The 17,262-nt window shown below is 39.0% G+C and overlaps 1 protein-coding gene across 2 annotated transcripts in view; it reads right to left on the minus strand.

Moving 5' to 3' along the window:
- Positions 1–17,262, minus strand: part of slc12a5a (solute carrier family 12 member 5a) — a 153,933-nt gene that overhangs the window by 39,919 nt on the left and 96,752 nt on the right. For both annotated transcript variants that reach the window (XM_063910513.1, XM_063910514.1), the window contains exons 2-3: positions 15,887–15,987; positions 15,224–15,361 (exon numbers count right to left, since the gene is read on the minus strand). In XM_063910513.1, the coding sequence (XP_063766583.1) occupies positions 15,224–15,361; positions 15,887–15,987 (239 nt within the window). The remainder of the gene's footprint in view (positions 1–15,223; positions 15,362–15,886; positions 15,988–17,262) is intronic.

Here is a 17,262-nt window from a genome sequence, read left to right on the forward strand (position 1 = left end):
TATTTTGTTGCATGTCGCATTGATTAATAGGAGGGTTTTTTTCCTGAAGGTTTTTGGGATGTACTGAATGTGTGTGTGTTTGTGTGTTTGCAGCTATTGGAGCATGATTGTTTCTCAAGTGTGTGTGTCTGCACAAACCTGATGGGTTGTATTAAATTTGAAGGACACATCAGCTGACCTTGTACATAATAGAGATATATTCATTTCCTGCTCAAGGACAGCTTGGCCAATAAAGGGTAATTATGCCGATATCAAGCCATGACCCATTTTTCCCGAGTGATAGGGCAGACCTTAACTGACAAATCATTACATCGAGGATAACATATGGATACCTTCTCTGATGCATCTTTGTGCTTGTATACAGACAAACAAGATGCATAGAAGTGTGATTAGCTCTGCTTTGTGTCAGCGGAGATGTTATTTCCCAAGAGGATTTGTCACAAAAAGGTGTTTATTATTCAGATTGGAAGCAAAAAAAGCAAAGTGATAATAATTCATCTCACATAAACAGCGATTACAAGCTCTATTAGACTACAAACACTTGAGAGCTTACTGTGTATGTGGTATTTACTGGAGTTGTTAGATGATTTAGTTATTTCTACCTCATACTAAGTGCTGATCATATGTGCTGTTGAATCATACATTTTGAGATAGTTGTGTCTTTAATTGGATTCAACAAAAAAAGAATGGGAAAAAAATGGGTTTAATATAAAAGCCAATGCTATCCTTCTGTGAATTAAGCTTTCAACAAACATTTTATTGATGCAAGAGGTTGTAAACAGGCCCTGCCAGTCCCATCATAACACAGAGCCAACAGCTTAGGTAACAACACAAGCAGCGAAGTATAACTAAAGATCTAACGGAACCACATTTACAGTCTATTAGCGAGAAAGTTACTAATTTGCATTTTATTCCTCCACAATGTAAGAGTTTTTGTAACTCAACCAAAAAAGGTGAGGGTGACAACGCCTTTAAGAAGAAACGGCGTCTCAGTTTTCTAGAGGATCATTTATTACCTCACCCCAAAGAGGATTAGTCTGTTTATTGGTTTGTTTGTGCGTTTGTTAGCTGGCCTGATTTTTCATAAACTTTGGAAGGTGTAACATGAACGAGGGAAGATCCAGTAAATGTTTTGAGCAGCTTCAAATCAGGAGAAGATAGACATCTTTTCCCCCTCTATAGCAAGAGCCGTATCCAATCTCTTCTAGTACCCTTGGAATTTCACATTATAACCCAAGCAAACAAACATGTAACCCAACATTCCTACTACAAATGGTTAAATGTCCACTTATTTGATATTCTAATAGAGTGAAAGTGCCCACAATCTCTCCCTTCTAACTTCACGGTGCACTAGATTTACTGTCTGACATTTTATCTAACATTCCCAATGGCATGTACACTTCATGTTTTACGAGGAAGGAAATGCAGCGACTTGACACATGTCACTCAGCGTTGGATTGATACATTGGCTGCGTTGATAAAGGGACTCATATTAGCATGTTGCAGACTTGTTGGTCAAACTGCAGTAGAGAAACGGCAGAATATTATTTTGAAACAATGCCATTCGTCGCAATTCTTTATAAAAAAATCAAATTCTGACTATTGAAAAATAAATGTGACAAATAATCATTATATTTTTATCAGATTTTTAAATGTCCATCAATATTAACCTCCTGTATACTCTGTCCTTTAACCTTAATCTCTTCAGCTTCAAACTCCATGGTGAAATAATGATGTCCCTTTGGAAGTACACAACTTGGTTGTCAATGATGGCCACTATTGTGTTTCTTAAAATATGTCTTATTAAAATTACTGTAACAGGATGGACACTACAAGATGGAGGATTTGAATGAATGGAATAAAAAAAGCTCTGCACTGGGTACAGACAGCAGATGCTGAATTCATGAACCAGATTTTTAACCAAATCATCCTGACAAGTGGCTGACATCAAATGAATAATATTGTGCCTGATGCTACAGTATGTGATTTGTTTGGAGAGGCTTGCTTCCCAGCATTAATAATGTAATGTTTTCAGCAGAGAGGAGAAACAGAGAGACAGAGGGGGAGCAAGTCCAAACAGGTCTTGCAAATATAATTATCTTCTAATTTCCTTCAGATAAACAACAGAGCAAGAGCTCACACTCCAAACTGTAATTAGCAAGCTTTCACGCTGGAAACCCTTGATCTGGTTGCGAGGAGATGCAAATACATTAAAGACATGCTGAATCTTATCATATCACACCACAGCGTATGTCATATCATATCATATCATATCATATGTGTTATGTGCATAAATACTGCATCACATATTGTATTAATTTAATATCTGACATGATGATATGCTTATGCAACACTACAGTATGTTATTTGTAGGAGAAGTTATTTGAATAAGTACATGATGTAGATATGCATTCAAGACTTCAGTTAGGTAAACATACACAGGTATAAAGCATAATCATATAATTCTAAAAGTTAATTTACTCATTATGACGTATATACAATGAATTATACTCATTATAAATTAATGTACACATGACTTTATCGTCTCAGTTGAAAAAGTTGGGGTTGATTATAAATACTAAATGAGATATAATATATACTGAATAAATATTCAGATTAAATGTCCATAACATTTTGTTTAAATAATCTGAATCTGAAATTCAGCAAATATTTGTAATGGAGTAAAAAGAAGTTGAAATGTAGTGTGGAAAAAGTACAAATTAAGAAAACTGTAAATATTGAAACTAGAGTTCTTAAGCAAACGTACTTTCACGTGTTGGTTACAGGAGCATAACATTTAAGTAAACCAGAAATAATAAATATATTTCTCTTAATATAATCAAATTTTAGCATCCAAACCGCACTGTTCTACAAACTACTGCAGACACATATTTTTTATTTCCACATTCTCAGACTTTTGTAATAGGAGGAGAATAGGAAACTGCCGGGGACTGTGGTGCTTAAAGCTGCCCTGTGGAGCTTCTCTGTAAACAAACAAAGTTTCCCTTTACATTCGGAATCACCTGTGTGCACAAGGTGAAATATAAAGGAAACACACACAGAGAAACATTCCTCCATAGTGCTACTAATGGTCAAAAACTCCACGGGGGACCTTTAACAAGACGTTCAGCTTAATGCTGAGGCAGTATACAGAAAAGAGACCAACACAGACTGTGTTATTCTGTATAGGATGAATGTTTTCAATGTTAACTGAAAGGTGAAGGTGTTATATGAAAGATGCATCTTAGAATATGCCATGACTTTCTCAGTTATTTGTTGGTTTGGAAAGGTACATTTTCCAGGTAGGGAATAAAATCATTGTTGAGCAACAACATTTTGTCAGACATTTTTAGTTAGCAAATCACAAAGAAAGCTACATCCAGCAGATTTGATTGGTTTTCTACATAGCTTAAATTACACCTTTTGTTATTGCGCTCTACTTTGATAACATGGCAATCCCACAACCCCTCTGCCTATTGGTCCTACAAGGATTAGCCCCTAGGGACATAAGACTGAATATTTGCAGTTTTACTAAAAAGCAGATCATAGCTGATAGGTCCTGGTATTGCATTCCGGGCTCTCCTAAAGGAAACCAGAATGTTTTAACAGTGAAATTCTTGAATATGAAAGTAAAATCCATTTACAAGGATTATTAACATGGGAGCATCTTTTTGATATCTATAATTGTCCAATTGTATTTTTAGTGGATTGCATTTGTTTTATTGTGCTTTACTCGGACACAATTAGCTTTCGAACTGTGTTGTTAAAAGTCTTACAATACAGGTCTTTTAATGTTCAATTCTGCTTCATACAGTGTGTTTCGCATGTGGTTTTCCGCTTTTGAACTGAAATGTAACGTTCTACCCTCCCTCTAGTTCTACTGAATCCTCGTAGCAGGGAACCTCTCAACCTTCAGCTTCATTGGGCTTTAATCAAAGATCCACATCACGGCCTCCGCAGGATGCTGAGGGGAGCAGCGAAGAGCAAAACCTCGTCCGTCTCTGTCAACCCCCTCCCCTCCTATAACATAATGATTCACAGTTTGTCTGTTGTTTAAGCTAATACAAATCAGACTGACTCACTGTGCCTTTCAGTGTGTGGCAGATATGATTTTTTATCATCTGGTTGTCAAGAAAAACGTAATAAAATATTTTTATATACTTAACCCTAATGGGCGTCTACCTAAACTACATTTGTATGACGTAAGCAACGTGTATATTTAGTGGCATGTGTGTTTATGCACCAGTTGCTATATGAAGAGGGAGGGCAGAATTAAGGTCAGATCCCTGGATGTATTTGAAACAATAAACCTAATGTGTGCTAGAAAATCAATTGCGAAAACTTCATTTTCATCTGCTTTGGAGTTTTAATCGGCTAAAAATGGTGGATAGATTCCCCATTCCCTATTTTGACTATTGGTGGACGGATCCCATATCCCATATTTCAAAAAGTTCATTTTCTGTTGTTACGGTTGGTTTAATAACAGCACCAGAATTATTGTCTGGGTCAACGCAATGGTTGGGACTGCATCTTATGAGGCTATTCTTACTAGGTTGAAAGGCAATGAAAATGCTGAGGATACTTCTTGGGAACATTTCTGAACACATAAAAGCTGATAGGGAAAACCAAGAAGCACGAGTGCACATATGTTTTCTTTTCCATTGCTGCTGTACTGATGTCATTTCTGTTTCATTGTTTTTGATGTAATTCTTTTTCCTTTTTTCTCTCCATGTCTTGTAATGTTCTTCCAGGACTCTGGGGGGATTGGGTTTTATTGATGCAGTATACTGTCAGTATTTCACTATTCTTTATTTTAATTCAAAATCCATCATAAAGGTTGATAGATAAAAAGGGAGACAGATTTAAACTCATGTTAAGGGTAAATAAATATAATAGTATTTGTTATATTACTTGCTTCTCCAACAGTATTGTCAGTGTTACATTAATGCCAATAATGAATAATGCATTTTAAGGATATGTGTACTAAAAAACAACAAATTGCTTCCATCCAGGATTAAAATGAAGACTATATAGATGTTTTCTGAACCAACTCTTTCACCTCTAAATTATTTTATCTTGTCATGAGTCTGCCCCCCTCCCACTGGCAAAACTGTAATTAACAAAGTCTGAGTTTCCAGTGACAGGTTGTTCAGGGACTCGGTGTGTAATGTACATTAGCAGTGAGGTGTTGCAGGTAGAAAGGTAACCCTGCCATCAGCACTTTGTAGTTAGGAGCAAAACTGCTGCAGCTGCAGAAAGCGGTCTAAGGTCAGTTTGTATTAACAGGTACATTTTTAAAGGATAACCTGTGAGCATTACAAACAACAGCAGACATAACGCCCCAGAGAATGAAGGCTCTGTAAGTCTTTTCAAGGTGGTATAATCTAAAATACTTTTTTTGGCGTTTAAAGTCGAAAAGGTGAACACATATTTTCATAGCCTCTCGTGAGAAAAAAATCCTTCGCAATACTCACTTCAAATAGATCAAAAAAGAAAAGAAATAGTTGCAGCCATGAAATTACTGATTTTTATCAAAAATAGATATGAAATAGGTATTGCTTTGAGGTTAGACAGCGGGATCCAAATACGATAACATCTTGGCAGATAGCTGTGTCAGAAAAGCTTTAACAGCACTGTAAAAAAGAAAGAAGATATTCCTGTCCTCTCATTCAGACATATCAGTAGAGTCAGAGGAAGGCGAGTTAAAAAGCACAGAGTGACTGATAAATAATGATTGCAGATTGAACTAATCTGCCCTAAAAGGTATGTAAATACTACTCTGTATTACAACATAAAGGTGTTTATGCCACTCAACACTCCACAGGAGAGTAACAAAACCAAAGTCAGAAATAACCCTCTCCAGACTGCTAAATGTCATGTTCCCCGCCTGCTCCCACACACAATGGTGAACCACAATCAAGCAGACCTTGTATGTTGGCCCGCTGTGTGAGTGTCTGCGGCAGCTGAGTGATAAATTATAATCCTTGTTCAACAATAGGCGGGCTTTGAAAAACAGTGTGTCTGCTAGAAATCCAGGGTGTTACATAAGATGTACAGACGCACTGGAGAGATACTGAGAGGGCTTTCAGTGTGAACCTCAGCATGATAAAAACACCTCTGTGGGTTTGTACAGCCACCAAAACGGAAAATCTGGGGGAGAAAATGGATACTTCTAATGACTTTTTATTGAGAGATATCCTGAAACAGATTAAACGCTTGTGTATGCATTGAATGAATGAACCTGTAGGGGGAAGAGGCTGGATGTTTATTGAGAGTGCCGCTTTTCTATTTTCATTCAATTGGTGTTTCATTTGCTCATTTGTGGACGAGGGAATTGCAGTCCTGACCAGCGTCTGCTCTGAAATAAACACACACACAAACACACACACACACACACACACACACACACACACACACACACACACACACACACACACACACACACACACACACACACACACACACACACACACACACACACACACACACACACACACACACACACACACACACACACACACACACACACACACACACAGAGGACGAGTGTCTGTTTAATGGGCTGGGAGCCAGCAGAGTGATGATTTCCCCAGAGAGCGGGCCACTGCGAGCAAAGGCAACACTGACTGCTGCAGAGCCACAGGTAGGCCGTCGTGGCACCACTGATGTAGGAAGAAACAGCTGCCCACCCACCCCCTGGGAGGTGTAGTGAATGCACCACATGCATGGCTCAGGTGTGTTAGACACACACTAGGACCTTATGATACATCTGCCGTGGCACCTACTTCAGCTCCACTGCCGGCTGCTGCCCTACCACTTACCACTAGCCCTCACCAGACTGGACCTTTCTCTCGCTGCCTCTCTCCATCAGCTGCACTTCATTCACCTGACCCTCTGAAGCAATAATCCAAACATGGTTATGCTGCATTTGATCATTTCTGTGATCATTTGATCTGACCTTACAGCTTCAAGAAGCCACTGTAATCCAAAGTTTAATTCTCTAGCCTGAATTGTAAAATGCCTTTGGACCAAATATACAGCATCTTCTCAATTTTACTGAAATCAAGCAATTATTATTATTATTATTTTGAAGTAGATTGTGATGAATGTCTGGCTTGACAAAGCATGTCGTTGAAATAGGGTAAGGTAAGGGAAAGAGTGTGTTCAGTATCATGAAAGAGGAATATTATGCACTTTTTCACATTTGTATGTTGTGCCTCTACTGTGACCTGTCTCCATGCTCAATGTTCAAAAAGGTCCTTATTAGTCTCATTCTTCCTGTGCTGCAGCACCTCTTTTCACCCTCTGTCTGAAACCAGAGCCCAGTCTGCTCTGATTGGTTAGCTGGACGGCTCTGTTGTGATTGGTCCACTCACACTAAGAGATGTCCCACCCCTTAACCCGTCATGTTCAATGTGTTAGAACGCTAGCAAATAGAAGCCTGAGTGTGACGTAATGATGTTAATGTGTTACAGAAGAGTTCCAATCGAGGAGTTTCAGGCAGGGGGGGAGTGTGTGGGAGAGAAACTCTCAGGATTTTAGCCTTTGCAGACTATTTACATGCACCAAAACCTATATCAAACAGTACAGGAAAGGGAAAACCCCAAAAAGCATAATAGGGCCTCTTTATGATACACTAATGGCATGCTTACGATTAAGCTATTTTAAAACTTCTTTATTTAAAGACTTCTAAAAAAAGTAAAGAAAATTATGGCTTTTTTTATTCAAATACTACTTTGAGGTTTGACAGTGGAATCTGAAGACAACATGGCTTATAAGTTTTCTTTCTAAGATTTTTGTTCATGGCAACCATTAATTAAGATTAGGAAAGATTGTGGTTACACCAAATAAAATATTGACGTTCCCCATTCCCCATTTATTTTCTTTCCCTATGGCCTACAGTTTTATTTGAATCCTCATATGGGCATCTCATGAATTGCTGAAGCTAGCAAAGGTAGCACCTTCTCTCTACCAGACAATAAAGATTGAGTAAGAAGAGTTTAAAGGGAAGGTGAAAGCAGCACACATCCTTGGTTAGCTGCAGGGGGAAAAACATGAAAGAGGAAGAGTAGTAGGGGAGGAATGTGAGGTGAATACATATATCGGAAAGGAGTTGCATGAGAAAGGAAAGAAAACGTCCAGGACCCCGGGCTCTGGGACAGCCTGCAAACCTGCTTAGACTGACAAAACAAATGTCATCTTTTAAATCACTGCATACAGGTTTTTATGATTGACAGCAGGACCAAATTCTGCTGTGCACGGGAAATCGTATTGATCTGTGGTCAAATGTTTTTACATTTCTTATTAAAGATGCACCTGTCTGTAAGGCAGCTGATCTCATCAAATTCAACATTTACAATGCTATCTTTATTTTTCACTGTAAATGAAATGAATTCCACGAATACATATTCATGTATAGTTGATGAATTAATGTAACATATTCCCTTTCCTTCCAGGAAAGGAATTTAGGAGAAGAGGAGAGAAGAGCTGAGAGGATGAATGGAAATACGAGCAGAGTAAAGGAGAGGAGGAAACAGAAGACAAGTGTAGAGTAAAGGGAAAGAGACGAAAGAAGGACAGAGAGAAGGAACTGACAGAGGAGAAGAAAAGCAGGAGAGGAAGGAGGAGAAAAAAAAGTCCAAAGGAGAAGAGAGGAAGGAGATAAAGGAGGCAAAGAAAAACTAAAGAGGAGAGAGGGGGAAATACGAGAAGAGGAAGGAGAAAGAGGACCAATGAGACAAATACGTAAGTGGAGAGGAGAGGAGAGCAGAGGAGAGGGGACGAGAGGAGAGGGGAGGGGAGGAGAGGAGAGGGGAGGAGAGGAGAGGAGAGGAGAGCAGATTGATTAAGGAGGTGAAGAAACAAGAGGGGAGGAAACAAAAGAGGAGAGAAGAGGCATGAAGTGAAGCATATGAGGGGGGAGGCTAATGACAGGGAGGGAGGCAGACTGAGAGCTTGTAACCCCATCTCCACGCTCGGCTGGCCAAACAGGAGCTGATAGGGCAAATGTGTTTCTGCTCAGGTGTGCTGAATTATTAAATAGACAGCGAGAGGAGAGGCCAGCCAACATCAGCCTCCCTGACCGGCTCTAGAGGAACCAATCACTCAGCGTTCAACACTGCGTGTGTGCATGTGCGTGTAAAAAGCGTTATCCGCCAGTTATCTGTAAAACACCGCCTGCTGTGGTGCTGATGGCTCACCACCATGAAAAAAACTGTGTACATGTGTTTCTAGAATATTCTAGGTTAAAAGACTCCACACAGCTTCATGTGTTCCCACCTGTGTGAAACATCCATTTAGTCGCACTATCAGATTCAAAGCTAAAAGTCTCCTATTTACGCACATGTGCTGCTGAATACTAGATACACACTTAAATTCAGGTCAGCTGTTACCTGGGTAAAAAGAAGGACATAGCAATAAAAAACAGAGTAGGATGAGACACCTGATCCCAAAAACTTTAAGTATAAAAAACACTTTTGGGAAATAAAATTAAACTTTATGATAAAACCAGATTATTTGTTTGTATTTAGCTTTATCAAGCTTGGTAATATGATAATGCTTAACAGAACGTTCTATCTTGGGTAGTAATGAATATGATTTAAAACCATGAAATTAGAATTAAATTGTACTTTTTCCCACCAAAGCCAACGTGAATCTTTACAAAATCTTTTTAGGAGATGATTTTCAGTGATTTTTTTTATAAACAAGTACGAGTTTGATCATTTTTCAAGCAGAAATGCCACATATTAGCAATTTTCAGCTTCTGAGATTAAAGTAATGCCTGCTTTTCTTTGTCATATATGACAATAAGTTTAATATCATTGGGTTTTGGGCTTTTGCTCAGACGAAACAAGCCATCAGAAGACATCATTATGTGTTATTGGATCCTTTAATCAAAAACATATTCAACAGATTGATCAATGTTTGATATAATTGTAGAACAAAACCTCCAGTGAGCCTGCTGTCTTAACTAAATGGACAAAATGTGAGGTGTGAAATCTCAGTTTAGCTACACTGAGCTTGTGATTGTGCACGCTGCTGTAATATAGAACACAAATTGAAATTAATCAGGGTACATCCTTCATCCTTATGATGCACTGGTCTAATGAGAGTGGGAGGGAGGCGAGTGTGAGGGCAAGGATAAGAGCAGAGATCATAAAACACCTACCGGGGAGACAACATTTATACGAGGGAACATTACGCTGTAAAAAAAGAAGGGACAGTGAGCTTATGGAATAATGTTCCAGTAATACTTGCACTGGTCTAGAAAATCACTTCCATAAAAGTGAAGAGGTTCATGATTTGTATTGTGTTACATTTGGTCTATACACAAGACTGAGTAAGAACAAAGTTAGAAATCTTGTCTATTTCAATTTTAGGTTGGCACCCATGCAAAGGCAATAAATAAAATCAACCTTTTATCATCTAAACCAAATGGCAAGGATTAGAGGTCCAGACCAGATTTACGGAATCTAATTTCCATCTCGCACGGTTTTAAAAGTCCACTGTCTTCCCATAAAGACCTTTAGACAACAGCAACATATTCAGGTCGCTGCTGCCAGATCTCTAAAGTGAACCAGGAGAACTGAACTGAATATTATTCATGTTTATGCACGTCTTTTACTGGCTTTCATTTACTTATGGATAACATTTCTAAGTGGTGCTCTTTTTACAAATCAATAGAATCAAGATAAAAATACTGTTCCGATAATTAGGAATATTAGCAAGTCTCTGTGATCTTGAACCAGGGCTGGCCCTCTTAGGTGATTATTGACTAATTGATAGTTTTATTTCCAAGAAACTTATGAGCACATGTCTGTTAAACACACAATGTAAAGTGGTGCTTTCACATGATTCTGTATCTGGAGGAACTCAGTTTTACAGATCTAGTGTTTTATTTAACTCATCTATTAGGTGACAGTATTTCTTTAGGCTGGGACACCCCCTCGGTCACAAATGGCGCATTAAGCTTCTTTCCTCCAACATCTGCATTGTTTTATTACATTATGAAAACACAACTGTCTCTGAAACTGTATAATATATTGATGTTGGTTAGAAAGATTTACTTGGTTTCTAAACCTGCATTTATTGATTTGTTTGGATGCATAGGCGCTGATTCCGTGGGTACTTCCGGGCCCGAGCACCCACGGAGAAGGCCGAGCACCCACGTGCCGTGCATGTCATGCCATGGACGCAGTGCGTCGTGGAGTTGCTCCGCTAAATCCATTAACTTTGTGTAATGTACCCCTCGAAGGCCGTTATCCCGCTTATCTCCCGTTTACCACTTCCAGAAATGTGTTATATTGTTTATGTGACCATTTCCTTTATATTTAGGAAAAAAAATATGCGTAATAACCTGATGATTTCTTGATTTGTAGCCTAGTGCTGCCGTTAGAGAAAGTAGTGCGTGGCCCCCCCCCTCCCAGTTAATTGTGTTGTCATGGTTACGTTGTTTATTTATAGGTTTATACTGGCCCGCAAAGACATGTACACCCCGTTAGCCAATCAGAAAAGAGTATTTCATTGCAGAGGGAGATACGTCAGATTAACCGCCAATGTAGAGCAAGGCCAGGCTGGATTTATCTTTGGCGTGGGGGTGGGACATTCCACTGTTTGGAGCACCAACCGGCAGAAACATAAATCGGCGCCTATGTTTGGATGTCTTGTGGGCTGACACTGACTTCTTATCTTATATTGTTGGAAATTGTGTTGCTTATTTATTAATCCAACAGATATAAAACATTAGCATTCATTTGGAGTCATGTATCCGACACCAGATACTGTATGTCTACAATTCAGTTTCTTGTTCTCCACTCGTAGAGTAGCTGTAAAAAGGTTGCATTACGTTCACCAGCTAGTTGCTTATTTTGTTTGTCTGCTGTTCGGTGCATTGCAGTATAGCATAAAGGTTTTCTTTTTAGACTACTTTGCTGAAAATAACAGCAGCTGAAAAACAACTCTGATTAAAGCAGCTAAAAGGTAAACAGTAAATTGCAGTTCAGACACCAAAACAACACTACAAGAAAAAAAGTCAGTTAATAATTCTCAGTTTGTCATTTCATCCTCCAACATTGATTTAATGTGCTTTAAATGTTGTTGTAATGCATTGTTTGTTTTGAAGGAACCCTATTATGCAAATGTTCAGGTTGATATTTGTACCTTGTGCTTTTAATATGACATGTCTCCATGCTTTAATGTTCAAAAAGGTCTTATTTTTCTCATACTGCCTGTGCTGCAGCACCTCTTTTCACCCTCTGTCTGAAACGAGAGCCCAGTCTGCTCTGATTGGTTAGCTGGCATGCTCTGCTGTGAAAGATCAACCGCTGAGAGATGTCCTGCACCTTAGGCTATCACATACAATCTGTTGGAGCACTAGCCAAAAGAAGTGCAAGTGTTACATAATGATGTCACTATGTAATGGAAGAAGGGGTGTGTGGGAGAGAAACTCCCTCTGGAAGGAACTTTGGGATTTAAGCCTTTGCAGACTGTTAAATATTGGATTTCAACTGAATAAGGTCAGGGAATACAAGAAAATTGCTGGCTGATTAGCTGCGACTGGTTTCTATTTTAACCTGCGCGACCTCCAGACTGCTCCCTCATGCAACATGCCAACCAAATCTCTGATCTTGGCTTCCACACTGTGACAAAGAAAGGCCGCTGCCTCGCTCACAACTCAGTTACTCGCTCACCCAGGGGACCGATGATGTAGGAGATGGAGAGCGAGGATGAGAGTGGGGGAGCGGAGCGAGAAATAGAGGTGGGAGGAGAGAGAGAGAGAGGGGTCGCTGTGTGAGCGATAAAACGCCACAGGCTGCCTTAATGAAAAGCCTCTCATGGCGATGGAGAGATTGCCTGTGGAATGGGCTGCTGATTGGAGAAGCAGCAGCTTGGTGTAGCGTGCAGACTAATTAAAGTATTGAAGGGGTTGGGTTGACAGGAGGAAGATTAGACCAGCTCCCAGTGTTAGTCGAGCCGAAGGGAACCAGACAAATATACCTTACATCTGGGACAACTGGGATACCATGAGGACATACCAGAAGCAAACACTTTGAATCGATGCTGAACTCCACTGTGGATACTGTTGTTGTTGTTGCTGTCACCACTTATACAAAATATAGATGACTTTTAACCTATTTAAAGTTTTTTTTAATTAGACTTATAGAAACATTAACTGATAATTATTTTCTTTTTAAATAAGCTCCAGTGAAATTCTGGAAAGAGAAGTTGCTGGTGATTTTTTTTGATGTGATTGGAATTGTACTCTGTAAAAATCCTAAATCAATCTACATGGCCTAATACCACTGGAAATGGAGTGAGCAAATATTGAAATACAATGTTAAGACGAAGGAAGAAAGTGGACTTGAAGATACAGTTTGTTCTCTAAAATAATTACCCTACATTTAACAGTTTGTTCATGCTATTTGTGTAACTATAATTTGTGTTAGAAAGATAACCACACAGAAATCAATACTGCTGTGAGGTTGATTGTACCTAGAATCATTATCTACAGTTTGAAATGTGTTTCCACTTAGGATCTGCCGTATAACAACAGTGATTCACAGTGGGTAAAATAGACAGTATATCAGGAGGTATTCAAGGTCACCATCATGATTTCTTTCAAGGTGAGAAACAGGAAGGAAAAAACCTCACTGAGTGGAGGAAAAAAATAGAAAAGTGACCGACACATGTGAGGAGAAAACAAGTAGAAAAATGTCAGTCTGATTGGACACCCAAAAAGACAGACTGGGTCAAAGGTCACAGGCAAGCTGTCAACCTGGCACTGCTGCGGACTCAATCAAAACTGTGTTTTACCTCAAATGGACCAGAGTTTTTTTCGAAATATGTTAGGAGATGACTCTTTTTTTCCAAGGCTTCTTCCATTATTTGTATTATCATCATCATTATTAGCGTCATTGGAACATGTTACCCTGCTGCTAAATCCCCCATTTCCCACAGGAGTTATAATGTAGCTGGCTGTCTGTCTGTCTGTCGAGAGCTGAGAAGAAAACTCCTTACTGTTGGCATCTCAACACCCAACAGCAGAAATACCATGGGATGATGTGGAGGGAAGTCATTAGTGAGTGGCATTTAAGATGCAATCCAGCAACACGGGCAGGGGATTTATAATATCAACAGAGAATGATTGACATGTTCTAAACTGGTGGAGTTTGACTTTCTCTCCAGTGAATGCATTAACAAAACAACCATAAACTCTGCAATTAGGGATTCGTGATGAAACGGAAAAGTACAAATCTATAATTGGTAACAATTAATGACCATCTCCTGGCAACAAGCAGAAAAAACCTTCCTCGGGTGAACAAGTTGTCCAGGGTGCATTACACAATATTACAGCCGAGGTTCAACTACAGAAAAGAGATGCATGCTGTATGAAAGTCATTTTTGTAGAAGGAATTATGTTTTATAACAAAAACCTTTTGGAGCAGACCACTTGACATTTCGTTTTGTAGTAAGAAAAAGTATTAGTCGGCACTGTATCAAATGTGTTTTGCAGCATCATAAAAATATCTGGAAAGCTGCAGCATGAATGTCTGACTCACCTTTTAACATATTTAAATGTGTTAGATGATACAGCAGGTATAATAATTAGAATATATCTTAGAGAAGACCTCTCTTTTGCTTATAACATATAGTGTCTCAAGAAAACCCATTAGTGCTGTTGTTTTAACTGCAGCACATTTAATGCCAATCTCTTCTCAGTTCAGTTGAAATACAAAATAAAGATTGATAAAATAGGCCTTTCACCTGATTTTTTATCCACATTCAACAACCTTGAAGATTTGTTGTGTTGCTTTTAAAGAAAACAACGATCACCATGGCTTACAGTAAATTGGATCCTCCTGCGGTGAGCTGAACTCAGAATATGATTTACATGATAAAATGAAAAGATGAAATGCAAATAGCTGTTTGTAATGCACCAGAGTTTATACAGGCGGAAATTATTGGACTGTAAAAATCATCTTTTGATAACAGATCCATTGTACCCAATCAGTATTCTTATAAATTAAAAAGTTTTAGATTTTAAATAAAATTTACCAACAAAATCCACTGCTGCATACCCATTTATTATACCAAGAACAGCTGTGTTTTCACCACAACATGGAATTGTCTGTTTACAGTAGATATAGGGAATAGGTAAACACACATGCATGCGGTGTTGTGTGCTCTGTTTCGTATGTATTTATACATGAATTCTGTCAAATACCTTGACGGGTTTCTTGCGCGAGGACTCCGCCTCATTGTTCTCGGCCTCCTCGTGCTCCTTGCTACCTTGGGGCAGGTTGGAGTAGTTGGCCAGGCTGCTGAGCAGAGACGACACCATGGGGCTGGTGTCCATCTCCTCCTACAGAGACACAAACACAAACAGGAGGGCTGGAGTCAGGGATTCATCCATGATCTTTTAGTAGATTCTATTTTCAAAGTAAGTTCATACCTTTTTGCATTTGGAAACGTTAACCCACTCACTCCAGCTACTGTGCTACACTGCGTTTGAGAATTCCGACCCATTTACATTTTTGTTTTCAGATTTTTTTTTGTGGTTTTTCTTGTTTAGTGAGAAATCCCTGTGAGAACATAATGTTAAAAACATTAGCGCAGTGCTTGTCAGATTGCCTGAGTGAACTTCTTTCCCTGTAGCAGTGTGATATTTGCTAGCATTGACCTGGGGTTCCAACATGCCCTTCACACAGTAATTACCCTCATTAATAGATGTCAGGGCCCCTATTCAATCACTGAACTGTGAGACTGAGTGTCTCCTGCTTTTTACGATCATGCCTGATTGTGTGTGTTAACAAACCGATGTGTGTGTGTGTGTGTGTGTGTGTGTGTGTGTGTGTGTGTGTGTGTGTGTGTGTGTGTGTGCTTGTACCTCGAACAAGGCCATGTTCTTGCCGTCATACTGCTGGCTCTTCTCTGCGGCGGCATCACTGCTGTTGATGAAGGGGCTGCTCTCCTTGGGGTTACTGTCGCCTGGAAATAAACAGAACACACACACCTTTAGATTTAGACTGGACTAACAGAAAGTAGACCACAAAGAAGTACTGCACAGACCAGACATGAGCTTATTCGTGCCAAAAGCGCTGTGTTGTGTGCAAGAGCAGACCGGCTTTTAAATATTTAAACATTATTGTTCAAGTAAAGAAAGACACACAGACAGAAAAGCTCAAAGAGGCAGAAAAGGGAGAGAAGGCTTTTCTGTCTCCATAAAGTGCCCACAGCCAGAAAAGCAGGTGGACAGAACCATTACTAATGGAGTGTGCATTCCCAATATGTGCAGCGCTATATATTCCATATGGCCACGGGAATAATGCAAACTGGAACATCTCAATCAGTTTTTCGCTCCAATGACAAACAAGGAGATCGCATGGACATAATAAGAAATGTTCAGCAGCTTCTCACCCTCAAAACACAGAACAGTAGAATCGGTGGGATGTTATTTAAGTGACAGCTCGCTGTAGGCATTATGAGTCCATCGAGTAGCATCTGTCCACAAGTTCACAGTCCAAAGCCAAGAGGCAAACCTCCAAAACAAACAATGTGCAGGGCAGCGTCCGCCTCTTGAGGAACAAAATTGACGAGCTCATTGATTACTTATTGAGGTTGAAATGGATCTGAAACAGCATTTAGCATTGTGGTTGTTCCACTCACACAAAGTGCAGAAAACAACAAATGGTTAATCTTATTTTTATATTATGAGCAGATTAAGTCTTGTTTGATGTTAAAATAGTGATAATGTAGATTCACCGATTTCTGAAATGTCTTTTTAATTATAACCATCAAATAACCTTGTTTATTGAGTAGTAGCCAGGTAGGGTAATAGAGGTTAGACATTATTAACAATTATTTGTTCAGTTTGCTTAATAGGTAAGAACTACAGGTGCATATTATAATACACATAATTGAGGTAATACACATTTGGCTGCACTTCTGCTTGAATTTTAAAAGCTAATTGTGCTCTGACATCTAAAATCTGTGGTGGTTAAATAAACTAACTTTACTTTGCTTTGCGACATGGAAGCTACAAGAACAGTAACTATTTTAAAAAGAGAAGAGAAACTAATTATTGCATATGAAAACCTGATATCTACATATGTTTTGGAGGTTTTTCTGGAAGTATGATTATCAAAATAGGCAGATTAATTAACCAAATGTTTAAGTGTATTAATCAAAAAGAAGAAAGAACATAGTGTATATCAGAAGGTAATCCGGCAATCATCATCAAAATGAATGCATAACCTTGTCTTG

Source organism: Eleginops maclovinus, chromosome 20 (genome assembly GCF_036324505.1).
Source record: "Eleginops maclovinus isolate JMC-PN-2008 ecotype Puerto Natales chromosome 20, JC_Emac_rtc_rv5, whole genome shotgun sequence".
In the NCBI taxonomy this organism is placed as follows: Eukaryota; Metazoa; Chordata; class Actinopteri; order Perciformes; family Eleginopidae; genus Eleginops; species Eleginops maclovinus.